Here is a 17,761-nt window from a genome sequence, read left to right as displayed (position 1 = left end):
AGTAGTAGGCTTTATTACTTTTATCGCTTAGTATGAGTCTCAAACATTAGCCTATTGCTTTCAGTTATAGGATACTTATAAAACATTTATTGATAAGGTAAAAATACTGACTTTCAGAATATTTGCAAAATGAGCTTATTGAGCTGTGTTTGTTAATACTTTTGTACATAATTTGCTAAAAACTGTGTGTGTTGTGTTTTTGGGGAGGTTGCAGTAGAATGACTGGGCTTCACAATGTAGAACAGGCTAGCCTTGAACTTGAAGAGTTATGCCTGTTCCTCCCTCCCGAGTGCTGGGACTGAAGACATGTGCCACCACATACATGGCTGATTTTGTTTGTTTGTTCTTGTTCTTATTTTAAATATCTTGTTTGTTCAGAGACAAGGTCTCATTATATAGTCCTTGCTGGTCTGGAACTCAGCATGTAGACCAGGCTGCCTTTGATCAGAGCTTTCCAACTCTGCCTCCCAGGTGCTGGCATGCTTGGCCTGATTGATTGACTAATGGTTTATTGAGACAGATTTTCTGTGTGCAGCTGTGGCTGTCCTGGAATTTACTCTGTTGACCATGCAGACCCTGAACTTATAGGGATTCCACTTGCCTCTGCCTCCCAAATGCTGGGACTAAAAGTCTACACAATTACTGCCTGGCTATGATTTATTTTTATTTTAAATTGTGTGTGTGTCTGTTCAAAAGAGGGTGTTGGATCCCATGTGTTGTTATGTCCAGAAGATGGTGTTGGATCCTCTGGGGGCTAGAAACATTGGCAGTTATGACTTTTAAAATAAATTTAAGAAAATGTGTATGTACGTTTTGCCTGCATGTGTTTGGTACATTTCATGTGTGCCTGGTATCAAGGAGGCCAGAAGGTGTTGCTGGATCTCCTGGACCTGGCATCACAGAGGGTTGTTATCTGCCTTCGAGTCCTTTAGAAAAGCAGGTGGTGCTCTTAACCTCTGAGCCATCTCTCAGGCCCAGGCCACCATGCTCTTTGTTGTTGTTTCTGCTGTTTACTTATTTACTGCTTTCAAGCTTTATTTTACTAGCAGTTCATTTACTCTTCTTATTTATTTTTTAAGGATTTATTGATTTTATGTATGAGTGTTTTGCCTGAATTGTATGTGTACTGTATGCGTGTAGTGTCCAGTAGTTTTATGGGTATTGGATTCTCAGGAACTGGAATGACAGTTGGTTCTGAGCTACCATGAACTTGGGTCTTCCACAAGAGCAACAAGTACCCTTAATCACTGAGCTATCTTTGCAGCTCATGCCTCAATGCTTTTAAGAATGTAGATAAGGCTGGACAGGTGGCTCAGCAACTAGGAGCACTTGTTCCTCTTTAAGAGGACCTGGTTCAGTTCCCAGTATCTCCACAAGGACTCAAAACCATCCTTAACTCCAGTTCTAGCCAGTGCCTTTTTGCTCCATGAATACCAGACATAAGGTTCATTTACATACATGCAGGCAAACATATACACATAAAATAAAGATAAATAATTTTTAAAACCAAATAGCATATTCTTTATGAAGCTAAATGTCTTGTTGCTATTTGTGTTTCTTAAAAGAAATACTATTTTTCATGGTGAATTGAATTTATGAACTGCAGTGGATAGTCATGTCTATGAAATCACATTATTGAATATATCACCTCTGTCCTTAGATACTCAGTCATTTTACTTACATTTAAATGAGTATGGCTACTTTTAAAGTACAGCAAATTAAAGATACTTTGAGTATCTAATACTAAATGATCACAGAAATGAAAAGCAGGTTTTGCTGTGAATTAACATCTTACATTCCTTTGTAATTTAAAAAAAAAATGGTGCTAGGGCTAGAAGCCAGGCTTCACATGTGTCCTGCCCTGAGCCCCAGCCCCAGCCCCAGCCCCAGCCCCTGCCCCAGCCCCAGCCCCAGCCCCAGCCCCAGCCCCAGCCGCAGCCGCTCTGTAGGAAACTAACAGTTGGTAATATTTGATTTAGAATTTGAAGACTGAATGTTTCTTTGCTTCATTGTAATAGCCAATGTGACATTATTCTTTTTACTAGGAGTTTGTTCTTTTTCTCCCCTTCTAGCCGTGCACTGAAGTATTATTTATAGATATATTCCACGAATATAACCAAACTCTTACTCCTGTACTTCTAGAAATGATGCAAACTCTTGAAGGTAAGTTGTAGCTTGTGATAGTTTTGTCATTTACTATTCAGTCAAAATAGCCTAAGTGCCCTAATCCTGGTCATACACTGAATGTGCATCTGAGAAAGATGGAATGTGTTCTTTCCCGCAAGGATGGCATTGGAAGTCAGCTTTGAATATAATACTTCTTACTGTTGTAAACATAATAGCTCCAGAGCCACGTGACAGGTGTTGTAGCACTTGGGGAAATTTCTCTAGAGAGTGCTGTACGAAGTGGTTAGAGAAGCTCAGATGATTTGTTAGCCGTACAGAGCAGTAAGATAGAAAGGACATAGATGTAAAAGAACATGACAAAGCAAATTTAGATATTTGATCATTGTACTTTATACACAATTGTCAGTTGCTAAATAACTTTGATTCGACTGTCAGTTCCAGGATGCATTGGACAGACTGACTTAATTCATTCTTCACCTCAGTGCCTGGTGTGCTTCATTATTGTTTGTTGATTGCCTTGAGCAACTAATTGAACACTGGGAACAGAGAAGAATTCAAGAGTATCCTAAACTTTACGTCTTAATGACAGGAAAATCATTGCTTCATATACAGTGGCTGTGGAGTACTTGTAAATTAAAAAAAAAAGGCTTCAGAGAGAAACAAGCTTCAAGGACAGGAGGAGGGGAGAGGCCCCTCAGACAAGCCAGCTGAGACTACTCCCTGGGATGGAGGAGTGTGGGAGTACATCCTGGAGAAGAACGTAGTCATAGAAGCAGCTGAAATGCTTAGAAGGCAGAAAGCAGTGCAGAGAATAGATTACCCACCAGTTGGGTCAAGACTTGGGTAGTTGGAGCTGTAAGGAAAACTGAACCTCAGCATCTCTTGGGGACTGTTAGCCTTTCTTGTTCTCTCTGCCAAGGGAACAGTAAGCTGTCCATTTAGTGTGGTATCTTTAAAGGTCTCTCCGGCTTCAGGTCTGCCTCGCTGCTGGGGTGCCTAAGAGGAGGCAAAACATTTCATAATAGAGGTCCCAGTTCATGATTCCCTGGTGAAAAACAGAGGAGTCTGAGCTGTGGTTCCAGGCCTCCTGTGTCCCCAGATTCCGCTGTGGACCGCAGGGAGTTGGGAACAGTTTGAGGATCCACACTTCTCCTCAGGGTGTCTTTGTGCCAGGCAGGAAAGGGATGGCTAAGCCTGGGACGAGTGGAATGCACTCGGTTCTGAGTGCCGAGAGTGAAAATGCCTTCTCTAGGAGATCTGGGTGCAGCTCTTCCCAAGGAAGGCCTTCCTCCCCTGTGAGCCTTGATGAAGGACACACTTCTTGCTTGTCCAAACTGCTTTATTTGATGTCGGGTGTGAATGCATACACCTTACTTGGGGTGACCTAGAGATTAAATCGCTTTTTCAGAAGGGAATGCCCAGGAAGGGAAGCTCACTGACTAAACACTCAGGGCCTGTCTACATTCCTCAGTAGCATGGAGAACTCCAGGTTTTTATGCTACTAGGACCGATTGTCATTGTCATGGTTATATGTTCCAGATCAGGGAGTTGGGAAAGGATCTGGCCCCACACACGCCTGGTCTTCTCAGTTCTGAGACTCCCCAGGTTTTGGGCCTGTTCAACCTACCAGTTCTGTCTGGTGGCACCATCCCCTTGCGTCTCAAGGTTATTTGAGCTTTGTTTGTTTTCAGGAGATTTACTCACAGTAGACAGTTACGTTTCTTTCTGGCAGTTACAGATTGCTAAACTACATAATGCTTATACTACTTAGGCTTTGTTTTTGTACAATTCTCAATCTAGCCTCGGCTTAATTTTTTAATTCCTATAGAAACAAGACAAGATGTGTCGGTTGGTTTTATGTCTACTTGACACAGCTAGAGTGATTTAGAAAGAGGGAACCTCAACTGGGAGAATATGCCCAGCAGACTGACCTGTGGGCAAGCCAGTGGTAAATTTTCTGGATTGTTGATTGCTGTGGGTGGGCTCAGGTCCCTGAGCACCACCACACTTGTGCTTGTGGTGAGTAAGCAGACTCCAGTGGGCAGCACTCCTCTGTGTTCCTGCCCCCAGGCTCCTGCTTTCATTTCCCACACTGACTTCCTTTTGGTCATGGTGTGTTAGTATAGCAATAGAAGCCCCTGCTAAGACAACAGGCTATTTAGGTTACATTCCCATTGATTGCCAGCTGCTGTTAAGTTTTTCAGTGACTTCCTAATTGAGTTCTTTCTGGTTCTGGATCCGTTTGCTTATTTGAGGTTGTATCTAGCTTATTCCTGCATTAAGCTTCACAGTTCCTCTTTATGAGGAACAGAGTGCTCTGAGGAAAGTGCTAGGCTTTCCTCTTTGGGAGATACATAGGTAAATTGTGTTTTCCAACTGTGGGGCCCTCTTTACTTTGAGATAGCTCATAAACCATTAAGCATTTGAGGTGGTGGGTATATTAACTAGCTTGATTTACTTACTCTACATTGCTTGCATGTATAATCTCTTTTTATAACTCATAAACTTATATAAATTATACATTTAAAATACAGGGTAACAACACTGTTTTTAAAAGTTTTTTCCCAAAAGACAAGCACTACATGATCTTATTTATATGAAATAAGAAAACATTAATTTCAGAAGTTGAGAGGAGAGTGGTAGCTTCAGAGGCTAGGGGGAGGGGAGAATGTGGTAAGTGGGGAAGTTCTTGTGTGCCATTGTACAATAAGGTAACTATTGAACAATAGCATTTATATTTCAGAAACTTAGGGTTTGAATGTTATGTTTAACTTACTTTAAATATTACACAGTATATGAATGTATCAAGCTTACATGTTCATGTATAAGTTTTACCAGTTAAAATTAACTTCGGTTTGTTTGTTTGTTTGTTTCTTTCTTTCTTTTCCTTTCTTTTCTAGGTCCAACCAATGTAGAAGATATGAATGCACTGTTAATCAAAGATGCTGGTATGTTGGACTTAAGTGATTTAGAAATGTGTATTTACCCAATAGATAGAGGGTCTGTTTTGTGGTAGATTTTGTGCTGTGAGAATTGGGATGTAGTTATGGATAGGGCAAGTTTCCTTCTTAAAGAACTGTGACATCAGAATGCAAGGATGAGCAGGTGCAGGCACAGCACCGAGCAGCTAAAGGATTGCTGTGCAAGATGAACTAGAGAAAAATAGACTGGGGCCAGATGATAAAGCATGGCTGCCATTCACATCTGATACTATTTATAATATTTGAAATTTGACTCATATTAGATTGGATTTAGTATACTGTTTAAAAATACTGAAGAGTACTTGGGGCAAACTGGGAATAAAACAAGTTAATCGGTGTCTCTAAAATGTATTTAGTAACTTTTGTGTTAATATTGCCTATTTTCCTGAATTTATTTCATGTTTTAAAGTACCTTCAGATTTTTATATAAAGTCAGTTTTCTAAAGTTTAATTTCATTATTTTTTTTTCTTCTCAGTGTATAATGCTGTGGGATTAGCTGCTTTTGAGCTGTTTGACAGTGTTGATTTTGATCAGTGGTTTAAAACCCAACTTCTTCCCGAATTACAAGTTTCTCATAATAGGCAAGTAAAACTTTGTGTATATTATATATTATATACCCACTTTACTTTCTTAATTTTGAAATAAAAAACCCAACAACTTTAATATGATTTTGGTTATGTTTAGCATGGCAAAGATCAAAACTTACAAATATTATAACTGAAATATAAGCAAAATAATTCTTTTTTTTAATGCTACTTTACCTTAAGTGTAAATCCTGAAAGAGGTATTTGATGTGATATGAAACAGCTTGTAGGAGGCAAGAAGCAGCACTTTATGTAGAGGTAACGGAGTTCTCTGTGACCCTGGAAGAAGCTGTGCCCCACATAAGACTGCTGCTAGCAACTAGCTCCAGTGCCACAGGCAGCCCAGCCAGAGTGACCGCTGTGAGAGGGGCTTTCCGGGACAGCCACACAGTGGGTCTTTGAGAGAACACAGAGGAGGAGATAGAGCTACCTGGCCATTCAGTGGGTAAACATTTCCGCAGAGGCACCTAATTCATGATTACCAGAGCTATGTGGCACCTAGAAGCACTTTGGCTCAATTCTTGTGCTTGGGACTGTGTTTTTTAATCTATCGTGGATCGAAGGCCTTTCATGGTTTTTATAAGTAATTTCTCATTTCAAGATTAGAGACTGGGGAGTTGGGAGCGGGCTGTGGTTAAGCGCACTTGCTGCTCTTGCAGATGACTCCTGGCACCCGTATCTAAATGGCTCATAGGGCCTGTAACTTCAGCTGCAAGGGAAGTTACTGTCTCTGGCCTTCCGGAACACTGAGCTTACATACACGCTCCACTCCACACCACGTGTCCTCTGTGTGTGTGTGTGTGTGTGTGTGTGTGTGTGTGTGTGTGAAGGATAAAATTGAGCAACTTCTGTGTATCTAATGTCCTGTAGTCAGCATAGCCTGTAGCTGTAGATTAGTAAATATTTGTTGACTACATTATTGAATAAGTAGAAGACTGTCTGTGTATATAGATTATTTTACACATATTTGGAGTCAGTGAATTAGAGATCTGTGTCCTAGCACTCAAGAAGCCCAGGCAGGAAGACCTTGAGTTTGGGGTGCCCCAGAGCAGCACAGTGAAACCAGGTCTCAGTCCTCTTCCCCCGAGCACAGACCAGCAAAGGTGAAAACCTGGCTCCTTTAAAAGTTGGGCCAGTTGAGTACTAACTTGTGGCTTCTCTAGTCAATCATTGATTCAATTACCAAATGTTTTTAACACTTAGAATTTTCCATGCCCTCTCTAGGCCCATACACATACATATTTTCATGTGAATGAAATAGCCTCTGACAGTACTCACAGGAAGCTAGGAGAGCCTTTGAAGGGGTAAAAACATACTTACCGGAGAGACAAATGTGAGATCTCATCAGCCTTGACTTGTGCCTCACTGCTTTGTGTCACATTACTTATATGCCATACTTAGTGCTGTTGAGGAACTGAGTTCCAAATCATTTCCATTTAAAGCCTGAGATATGGAAAATGTGCTCTGAGTCCATGTTGGAGTGATAATATTTGCGTATGTTTGGATAAATCAAAATATTAAAATATAAGTACCTTTTATAAATGAAGATATTAAATTTTTTAAGTGAAATATTTGGCTTGCTTCATGTTTTCTATTAGATTACTGTTCTAGAAACTTTGTTTCTCAAAGTTTAATGTGAGTTGTTAGACTCACATGATAGGTTGTCCTGTTAAATGCAAGTCCTGGTCTAGCAAGGGTGACACATAGACAGTGCCTTCACAGGCTGTGTGTGCTGCTACCAGTTTGGGGCTGTCCCTCAAGGCCTGGTTACTGTAAGTCTGAGTTGGCTGGGTGTGACTGACTGCCATCTTGGGAATTCCTGAGTTTTGGTTTCTTTATTTATAGTGGAACCAAACATGGGAATCTCTGTGGGTTTTGGTCTAAGAGCTGATAGTTTACCTTCCGCCATGCATGTGATGTTATTTTTGCTTCTATGATTGTTCAGATAGCTCCTATCCCTTGAAATGGCATTTTTCCACTTTACATTTAAGTGCTAGTCTCCAAAAGGCCGTCATAAGTCTGCATACCGTTTATTGTATTTTAATTGTTTTGCTGACTGTGGACTTACATATATATTTTTAAATCTTAGCATTTTTTTTTTCTGTTTGCTCCATTGTCTTTTAAGATAGTGACTTTCTAAACTAACTGTATACTCTTCAGGTTGTTCCATTTATACACAGAAATAAGTATCATTTCGTCTCTAAAAGTTTATGTCAAGAAGGTATTTTTAAATGGAATTCTAGGACAAAAGTGTTTTAAATTTGAGTTTGTGATTTTTCTTTTTGCCTAAGGAATGTCTTGGTCAACTTTGTTTTAGAAAAACCATATCAGAAGAAATAAATTATGCATTTGTTACTGCTAATGCTTTGCAATTTTAGTGATGTGAGTCACATTTGTGAGTCACATTTGGTAATTCATACCTCTTTCGAATCCATTTAGCTAGAACCAGCACGCTTATGCAGATATCACTTAGGTAAACATAAAGACCTTTTTACAGAAAATAATATTTAAATATTAACAGATGGATATAGAAACATTGACTATATAGGAGGTTATTATTTTGATACAGAGACCTGCCGGCTTCAGGATTTATGATGTTAGCACTGTTGGTGGTTACCTATCTTTCTGTGCTGCACCTCACTCCTGTGTGGGATGCTGAGGATCTTCCTCATGTTGAGACAAGGGCTTTACCACAGATCTTAACCCTAGCCCTTACATTTGACACAGGCTGTCTGCAGCCTCATTGTTCAGGCAGCCCTTACCCTCACCATGTTAGTGTTCTGGGTGCCGGCCGGGGTCACTGCCTGCCACAGTTAGCCATGCATAAGGATCAGAGCACCATGTATGGAGCACCATGTATATACCTGAGGACTTTGATTTACTTAGATCAGGACGCTATTGTTTCTTCTGTGTTGATGTTTAGAAGTTGATTTTTAATTTAGATTTAAATGGAAATTATCCTAAGTGAAGTAGACCTCTTAAAGTACTGAACATTTTAATTTACTCCTGTCTCCCTCTTCCACTCAGGTATAAGCCATTGCGACGCAGGGTGATTTGGCTCATTGGTCAGTGGATTTCTGTGAAATTCAAGTCTGACTTGAGACCCATGCTGTATGAAGCAATCTGTAACTTGCTTCAAGATCAGGATTTAGTGGTATGTCAACCTGCTGAATTAGCATCTGTGGACCTCAGAACCGCCTCTAAAATGCTCACAATTCTTTCTTTTATGAAAATGGCTCTAGAGAATATGCTAGCTACAATTACAGGTGTGGAAAGTATAACACTTAGCCAGGGAATGTGTTCTTAGCCAGGAAATAAAGGCTTTAGATGCTGTTCTCAAGACTTGAAGGCAGCATTTAGTCATCTTACTTGCTTTGGGGACTAAAAGTATGCTAGCTGGTGCCCGCTGGGCTGATAACGTCATAAGGAGATGATGGTCTTATGTGTACCTAGGTGACATGCTGTGTACAATAAAATATGAGTCCCAGACTCTGAAGTTTGTGTGAAGCTCAGATCATTTGGGAGTTTGGAAACTTTGCCCTACCTGAGGTTAGAGTAGAGGTGTGGAGCTTGGACAGCGCCTCCTCCTGCCTCTGCCTTCACCCTTTGTCAGGAGCCATCCTAGGAGAAGCTAAGAACTAGCCAGTGACCTCCCTGAGACAAGCCCAGCTCCAGTAGGCAAGGCTCAGGAGAGATCCATTTTAGGAAAGATTCCTGCTATTGATATGCTTTTCCTATTATTATTAAACATATATAACAATCACCAGGTATTAGCTCACCCTTTTCAGCAGATCTCTGCAGACCTGTGAAGATATACTGTGTTCTAGTGATGCTATATAGACAAATAGATAATAATTCTATAGAATTCCTGATTTGATTCACATAATTTTAGGAAGAAAGTTTCAGAGATGGTCTTAGATGCTAGAAAGATGTTATAGAGTTAGTCAAGAACAGCACGTACCCACTGCTCAGAATAGTAAGTAAGGCTGCATAAGAAGAATTAGAAGGAGCTTTCATAGCTACACCATTTTAATGAAGAGAAATGGACTTGGGACAAATTTGTGTTAAAGGAAAAACATTGAGGTCCAAGGATAAAGTCACAGATGTGCACTGTGATAAGTCAAGGCCATGATAAAACTGTTACTTTGAACTTTTAATGAGTATATTATAATGCAACGCTGCTTTAAATTTGCTATCAATATCCTTCTGTAACTCCCATTTTATGTAACAGTTTATGTCTGAGTTAATTTTCTAAATAACTTTTTGTCTAAAAAGGTATAAAAAGACCAGAAAAAAAGAAATAAAGTTGTTGGTTGAATGGTTTGGCTTGGGGAGCTTTACCCCATCCATCCATCCATCCATCCATCCATCCATCCATCCATCCATCCATCCATCCATTCATCCAAATGTGTATGTCTGTTTGTCTATATGTTTATGTGTAGGGTATGTGTGTAAGTATGCTTGAACACTTGTGGAATTGATTGTGATAGATGGTTGGGCTGGCCAGAGTGTGGGTGTATGAATGATTGAATATTTATGTGTCTGTGCGTATTTGCCTGTACAAAGCATCTTAATATTTTTCTTTCCCTTTAGTCTGGTTCACAAAGAGTTAACCAGATAAACTAGAGAGGCTTCTGACTGATTCACCAGAGAAAGGAACCCTAGCAGTAAATCCTTTAACTTCATTCCCTGCTGCTAAACAGCATGTGTTATTTGCCAGGTATTAGCGCTTATTAAAGCACAAGTAACAGAGTTAATAAAGAGTTAAGTTTTCTGTGCTTAATGAAGCACAGAACAGTAAGAAAGAGTTAAGTTTAAAAAAAGGGGGGGGGGAGGGCTGATGAGATGGCTCAGTGAGTAAGAGCACTGACTGCTCTTCCAAAGGTCCTGAGTTCAAATCCCAGCAACCACATGGTGGCTCACAACCACCTGTAATGAGATCTGACATCCTCTTCTGGTGCATCTGAAGACAGCTACAGTATACTTATTTATAATAATAAATATAATCTTTAGAAAAAAAAGAAAGAGTTAAGTTTCCCTAGTGCTATTTAAGCATAAAGAGTTAAATAGAGCACAGAGAGTTATAATGTTTAATAAAGCACAGAGTTAAAGAGAAAAGAAGCCAACATTTTTAAGCCATAGAATAAGCAGGGAACTTTTAGAATCTTTGAGATGTTACCAACAAGCATTCAGTTAGAGAGCTAGAAGGCCAGAGACCATCAGTCTTTAAAACTACTGTAGAGACTGTCAGTCTTTAAAGCCATGTTCAACGCTGTGTCCCACTTCAAGCCCATTCCAGGCTGTGCAGGCGCCTGGCCACCCTTCATTTGCAGCTCACCAACTTCTTTGTTTTCCTGTGTCTTTATTTTCTTGTTTCCCTGGTGTCTCCTGCATGCTACTTTCTTTTGGTCCCAGGCTTTCCACTCACCTAGTGGCAATTAGTTTTCTTCCTGGAAATATTTATTGCTGCAAAGGGTTTTTTAGCAAATATGGAAAACTTAGACAGATCAGGGGCAAGGATACTTGTTCTTTTTGTACGTTGTTACAAACTAAGGGTAACATCCTTTCACATGACGTATGCCTTATGACTTAATAGTAACAAAAACAGGAAAGAAAATGGTTTGGAATAATTTTGCTGTCATTAAATATTAATGATGTTCAGTAGTTCTAAGAATGATTAAAAACTTATACTGTACTTTGATTTTTTTTTTTTTTTAGGTCCGAATTGAAACAGCAACAACTCTGAAGTTAAATATCCTTCAATTTTTTTTTTCTATTTGCAAGGTTTTTTTCATTTTTTTAAAATTTTAATTTGTTGTTTTATTTATTTTATGTTATTGGTGTTTTGCCTACAAGTGTGTGCCACATATGCGCCTGATTATTTGAGTGGGTAAGAAAAGAGAGAGTGTCAGCTCCCTGGAAATGGAGTCGGTTATGTATGGTCACTGTGAGCCGCCCATAGGGGTCGGGAAGCCAAACCTGGAAGAAGAGCAGTGCTCCTCTAACCCATCCCTTAGCCCTACGGTAGCTGTTAAACCTAATGACAGAACTAAAAACACTTCTTAAAGGACTTAGTCACAAAGCAGTTAAACTTCTTTCATATTATTTTGAATCAGTGTGTCACATAGCCCTGCCTGGCCTGGAACTCTACACACTTGAGACTGGCCTTCAACTTCTGGTCCTCCTGCCTCTGCCTCTGCCCCCTAGTGTTTGGATCAGAGGTCTGCACTGCTTCACTGGGCCTTAAGTTCAATATTCTAAAACTGGTTATTTTGTGAAATTAATTTTTAGGATAGTTAAAATATATTTTTAGAAAACATATGTATTTATTTCAATAATTTAATGTAGATGTATTTTTATCTTTATAAATTTCATGTGTTTTCAATATTCCTTAACTGCTTTTTACCTGTTGATGATTTTGAATTTCGGACAGATCAGTTTTTACCGGTAAGACGACTGGTGTCCAGGTTTTGTAACATTATGTCTTTAGAGTGCATATAGTGGTTTATAACTGTAATTTATATCTGTTTTTAACTTTAGAACTATACATTATTTACTTTGTGTATATGTGTGTGTGTGTGTGTGTGTGTGTGTGTGNGAGAGAGAGAGAGAGAGAGAGAGAGAGAGAGAGAGAGAGAGAGAGAGAGCGCTTCTGTGATGTTTGTGGAGGTCAGAGGAGAACTTGAGGTTTTGGGTTTCTTATATTAGAATAACAGGTATCTATCACAGAATTTTGTACTTACATGCAGCATCTGATAAAGACTGCATCGGCTCAGTGGCCTGTTGAGAACAACAGTTAATGTTCTTATTGCTTTAATTCATAGCCTTTTCGTATTATCTGCAACAGGTTTTTATGAAAGTGTGGTTACAGGGCACAGTTGGTAGCCAAGTTGACAAAAGCACAATTTGGACTAGTCTTTTAAACATTTCAGCTTGTGGGTAATTAAGATCTAATGTCTATACATTTAGCAGTAATAAAGAAAAAATGGTGGCATTGTATGTTGGCAGCTTGTTTTAAGTCTAGCTTAGGTTTTATATTTTTGTCTCATTGCTTTGACCTGATTTATGTTTTTATCCATAGAAGTCTACATCTTGTAACCTCTGTTCTTTCTTCTTCTTGTAGTACCTGGAAACCATGTTCACACTGCTCTTTCAGTTGCTGCAGCAGGTCACAGAGTGTGATACAAAGATGCACGTCCTGCACGTCCTCTCCTGTGTGATTGAAAGAGTCAATGTGCAGGTGAGGTTGTGAGACAGAAAACATGGTGTCGATGAGACTATGTACATTTAATGTCTTTGCTGTATATTGTGGAAAAGATAAAGTAGTCTTAAAATGTTTTTAACATATATGTTAGCATTTCAGTTATGTGTTTTTCAGAATTGACATTTATATTTGAATTTATTAAAAGTGACTAAGAGAAGCCAGTTGTGTTGGTGCATGCTTGTAACCTAGCAACTGGGAAGCTGAGGCAGGAGGATGATTGAAAGTTCAAGTGATAGTAAGACCTCGTCTCCAAATACCAAAGGAAACGACTTAAGAATATTTAAATATTAAAATTATATCTACGGTGTGGAGGTATTTAGAAAGTAAAAATTTCCAAGTTTTAAAGATCAGTCTTAAAGTTCAGAGTGTTTAGTGTCTAAGGAAGATCCATCTTTGCAAATTTAAGTTTTTTAGGAATTTGTTTTACTCTGTATTTTTTTTACATATGTCCATAGACTTCTTTAAAGATTGATTTTGTACGTATTGCATATGAGTGCAGGTAGGTGAGAAGACAGCTGGGGTGTCGGTTTTCTTCTTGCCTCTTTCATAGAGAGAGGCAGGGTTTCTGTGTATGCCTCTGAGCTTCCCTTTTGAGCTTCCGGTTGATTCTCACATTAGCCCTCAGTTTGCTAAAGGGGTGCTGTGGTTGCAGGTGCTCACCATGGCACCCAGCTTCTCATTTGGATTCTTGGGATCAGTTTCAGTTCAGGCTTGCTCGACAAGTGCTTTTATCAACTCAGTCATAGTTTTGCACACCCCCCCCCCCCCTTTTTAGTTTGCTTGTTTGTTTGTTTTTTCGAGACAGGGTTTCTCTGTGTAGCCCTGGCTGTCCTGGAACTCACTCTGTAGACCAGGCCGGCCTCGAACTCAGAAACCCGCCTGCCTCTGTCTCCCAAGTTCTGGGATTAAAGGCGTGCCTGGCCTATTTTTTTTTAAAGATTTATTTATTTTATTTATGTGAGCACACTGTCACTGTTGTGAGTCACCATGTGGTTGCTGGGAAATGAACTTAGGACCTCTGGAAGAGCAGGCAGGGCTCTCTAATCACTGAGCCATCTCTCCACCCACCCTGTCCTTATTTTTACTTAAATCAAACCAAACATTACATACAAATATCACACACACACAGACACACACACATACATACACACAGACACGCAAACTCACACACTCACACACACGCACACGTGAGTGCACACACAGTATTTTTGCTGGCATCATATACATGATTAAGTATAAAAGTGATTTGTAAAGTTCGTAAAAGTTCAATTATTTAGCTTTCCCTGTCCCCCCCCCCCCATTCTGATCTCCATAAAAATGAGCCACCCACGAAACAATAGTATAATTATTCTCTGGCTTTTTATGTTCAGGCTCACCACTTTATATATTTTTTAAAAGCAGAGAAGTATTTCTCAGAACGACAGTGTTTTAGAGTTCACGCACTGATTTACTCTTAGATCTACTTTTTCATGAGTTCAGACACCTTGGAGTTGCTTCTTAATTCCAGGGCTATTGATGAGAATAGCATCTCATATTGAGCAGTGGTCATGTACCTCTCTTGTGCCAAGTGGGCTGCATGTATTTCTCATTTCATGCTTACAGATATCTTTGGTGAGACTTGAAGTAAGCAACTGGTCAAAGGTTAATACTTCGTTGTATTATTTGAGGCAGAGACTAATGTAGCCCAGGTTGGCCTCAAACTTGCAGTGTTACTGCATACCTTTGAATACCTGATCTTCCTGTTTCTTCCTCCTGATTGTTGGGGTAACAGGTGTATGCCACTGTACCTAGATAAACATTCATAATCTTGGTTGATAATGCGAGTGTTCAAATTAAACCTTGTGTAATTGCTATGGCAGGTTTAAGATTTAGGCACTGCTTTCTTAATGTAATATTTCTTAGCACTTTGGGTTTTTGTTACAAGAATTATATTATTTCATTTGATGGTGGTTTTTGAATATTTAGTTTTTCTTATGTAAGTGATTAACTGGAGGTGCTCTTTAAAACTAGGAAGTCTCTCACCTTGCTATTCATGTTGAGTAAGGTCTTTAAACTGGTGTCTGTATAAAGTGGGAATTATAATTTTGAACTCAGCAAGTTTACAGGATTTCATGATATGAAATTACTACAAATCTCTAATATAGAGTATTATACATTTTTAGTAATTAATTTATTAAAAAGGTGGTTATAAATGCAGCATTTGTCCATTTGTATAAATCTAGCTAGTGAAAATTTCTTAAAGATTTTTTTTCTTATACAAATTTATTTTACATGTGTCTCCTCAAAATGCCATTTCTTTTTTACTCCACACAGAGCTCCAGGTATCTGCTATACATTAAAAAAAATAATAATACCAAGATAAGAAATGGTTAAAAATACCAGTTCTTTCATTCTTTTGTAACTTTATAACCTTTACATAAGTATATTACTATGTCCTTATCTATCTATTTACCCTTCAAACTATCTTCCACTTGCAAAATTTGATTTTGTCTGATTATAATATTTTAGTGAAGTCATTACATTTGTACCATAGGGTACAGTTACTTGAATATTAATCCTTATTTTTGTAAAACTTAATTTTTTTCACATTTTATGTATTTGTTTTTATTGGTATGGATGTTTTTCATGTCTGTCTGTTCACCATGTACTGATGCCTGAGGAGAACAGAAGAGCAGGTTGGATCCCCTGAGACGTATATGTGTGTGTGAGGGCGTGGGCGTGGGCTTGTGCACACGCCCCCGTGTAACTGTGTAACACCTTGGGTCCCCTGCGAGAGCAACCAGTGTCCTAAACTGCTGAGCCATCCCTAGACTCATAACAAACATTTTAGAAAAGTGCAATTCAGTGATTTCATTCTTGAGGCTCTACAAGTCTCTAGTTGGAATAAACATGCTATCAAGTTTTATGACAAGCAGTCTTTGAGCTTTCGCATTTCTTAAGAAAAAGAAGAAAATTGAAGGTCTTCTATGGAATGTGTGCAAAATTTTATCTCAAAGATGAAATATCATTTAGGATTCATAATAGTTTTTAACCCTCCTAAAGAAAGGACCCTTGTTAAAAAGCACGTGTTACACTTTTGCATATGGATGTATATATTTGGAGGGTATTTAAGGTTGTGTTATTTATTCACCTAAAAATCAACATATGCACTCCACTGTAGCAGCAACATACGCCTGTGACTTAGTCAGTGAATTCCTCTGTAATTTAAGAACTATCTCTACAGAAGGGAAACGATGACACAGAACTTGAATTCGATTTTTTTATTGGGTATTTTATTTACTTGCATTTCAAGTATTATCCCCTTTGCTGGTTTCCCCTGAGACCCCCTATCCCATCTTCCCTCCCCCTGCTTCTATGAGGATGCTCCCCACCCACTCCCTCACTCCCACCTCCCCGCCCTGGCATTCCCCTACACTGGGGCTTGGAGCCTTCACAGGACCAAGTGCCTCTCCTTCAGTCCTTCTTAGAAGGGGGAACAAAATACTCAAGGGAGAAAATACAGAGGCAAAGTGTGGAGCAGAGACTGAAGGAAAGGCCATCCAGAGACTGCCCCACCTGGGGATCCATCTCATATACAGTCACCAAACCCAGACACTATTGTGGATGCCAACAAGTGCTTGCTGACAGGAACCTGATATAGCTGTCTCCTGAGAGGCTCTGCCAGTGCCTGACAGAGGCAGATGCTTACAGCCAACCATTGTACTGAGCACAGGGTCCCCAGTGTAGGAGTTAGGGGAAGGATTGAAGGAGCTGAAGGGGTTTGCAACCCATAGGAAGAACAACAGTATCAGCCAACCAGACTCCCCAGAGCTCACAGGAACTAAACAACTGTGGCATATTTTATGCCCATGGTTTAACATGAGGTGGATCCTTAAGTGGGTACTAAAGTGCATACTATTGACTATTCATGCCTTGTTGTATACCAAGATGAATAATCACAGACCACACCAGTTGGTTACTTCATAAATGCCCGTTTTCCTGGGCCTCTGGCAGTCACCATTCTACTCTGTCACTAATGTGACTATTTTAAACATTTTTTGGAAGTAGAATCATTCATTGTCTTTCTATGTCTGATTTCATTTAGCAAACCTTTAAGGTTCATCTAGATTGCCGAATATTACAGATTTCTTCTTTTACTTTTAAATGCTGAGTAATATGCTCAATCATTCTTGTGTATCCTGCAGGAAACTGAAGTGTGTGGATGCCAGTCAGTTGTATAGCATGGCTTCACATTCTCCCCTGTACTACTTTAAGTGCTATGAGATGATGTAATCAGTTGCCACCCTGCACTGTTAGGGATTTAATAGCTAGAGTGCATCCCCACACACTCTGCATAGTTTCTGCCCAAGGTTGGTTGGACCCAAGGATTCATATACTATATATACATATAAAATGTATCTTTAATTTAGTAAATTAATATTAAGTAATTTATTGCTTAATATTTCACAGTGCTTGCCAGGTTTCTCATACTTATTGCCTTTCTTACTAACCGATCCTGTTGTCCCCCTTTTTGTCTGTCTTGTAGATCCGACCATATGTGGGGTGTTTGGTACAGTATTTGCCTCTTCTCTGGAAGCAGAGTGAAGAACACAACATGTTGCGATGCGCTATTCTGACAACACTTATCCACCTTGTTCAGGTGAGTGAGTTCTCCAGTTTCTTAGGTTGGTTGGTTGTTTTTGTTTTCTACCTCATTGTTTTCATGTGATTGAATATTCATGAAAGTCTTCATGCTACTTTCAGGCTTTTCAAATGTATAATCTGTACACTTTCAAAAACACCCGTCATCGATTTAGCACATTTC

General features: G+C 39.3%; 1 protein-coding gene across 3 annotated transcripts in view; it reads left to right on the top strand.

The window, feature by feature from the left end:
- Ipo11 (importin 11) overlaps positions 1–17,761 on the top strand; it is a 132,774-nt gene that overhangs the window by 43,187 nt on the left and 71,826 nt on the right. For all 3 annotated transcript variants that reach the window (XM_021180389.2, XM_029468283.1, XM_029468284.1), the window contains exons 13-20: positions 2,073–2,163; positions 5,028–5,075; positions 5,585–5,690; positions 8,721–8,847; positions 11,412–11,445; positions 12,100–12,140; positions 12,817–12,933; positions 17,483–17,596. In XM_021180389.2, the coding sequence (XP_021036048.1) occupies positions 2,073–2,163; positions 5,028–5,075; positions 5,585–5,690; positions 8,721–8,847; positions 11,412–11,445; positions 12,100–12,140; positions 12,817–12,933; positions 17,483–17,596 (678 nt within the window). The remainder of the gene's footprint in view (positions 1–2,072; positions 2,164–5,027; positions 5,076–5,584; positions 5,691–8,720; positions 8,848–11,411; positions 11,446–12,099; positions 12,141–12,816; positions 12,934–17,482; positions 17,597–17,761) is intronic.

This window comes from Mus caroli, chromosome 13 (genome assembly GCF_900094665.2).
Source record: "Mus caroli chromosome 13, CAROLI_EIJ_v1.1, whole genome shotgun sequence".
NCBI classification, from domain to species: Eukaryota; Metazoa; Chordata; class Mammalia; order Rodentia; family Muridae; genus Mus; species Mus caroli.
This window is presented reverse-complemented; position numbering and strand designations above follow the sequence as displayed.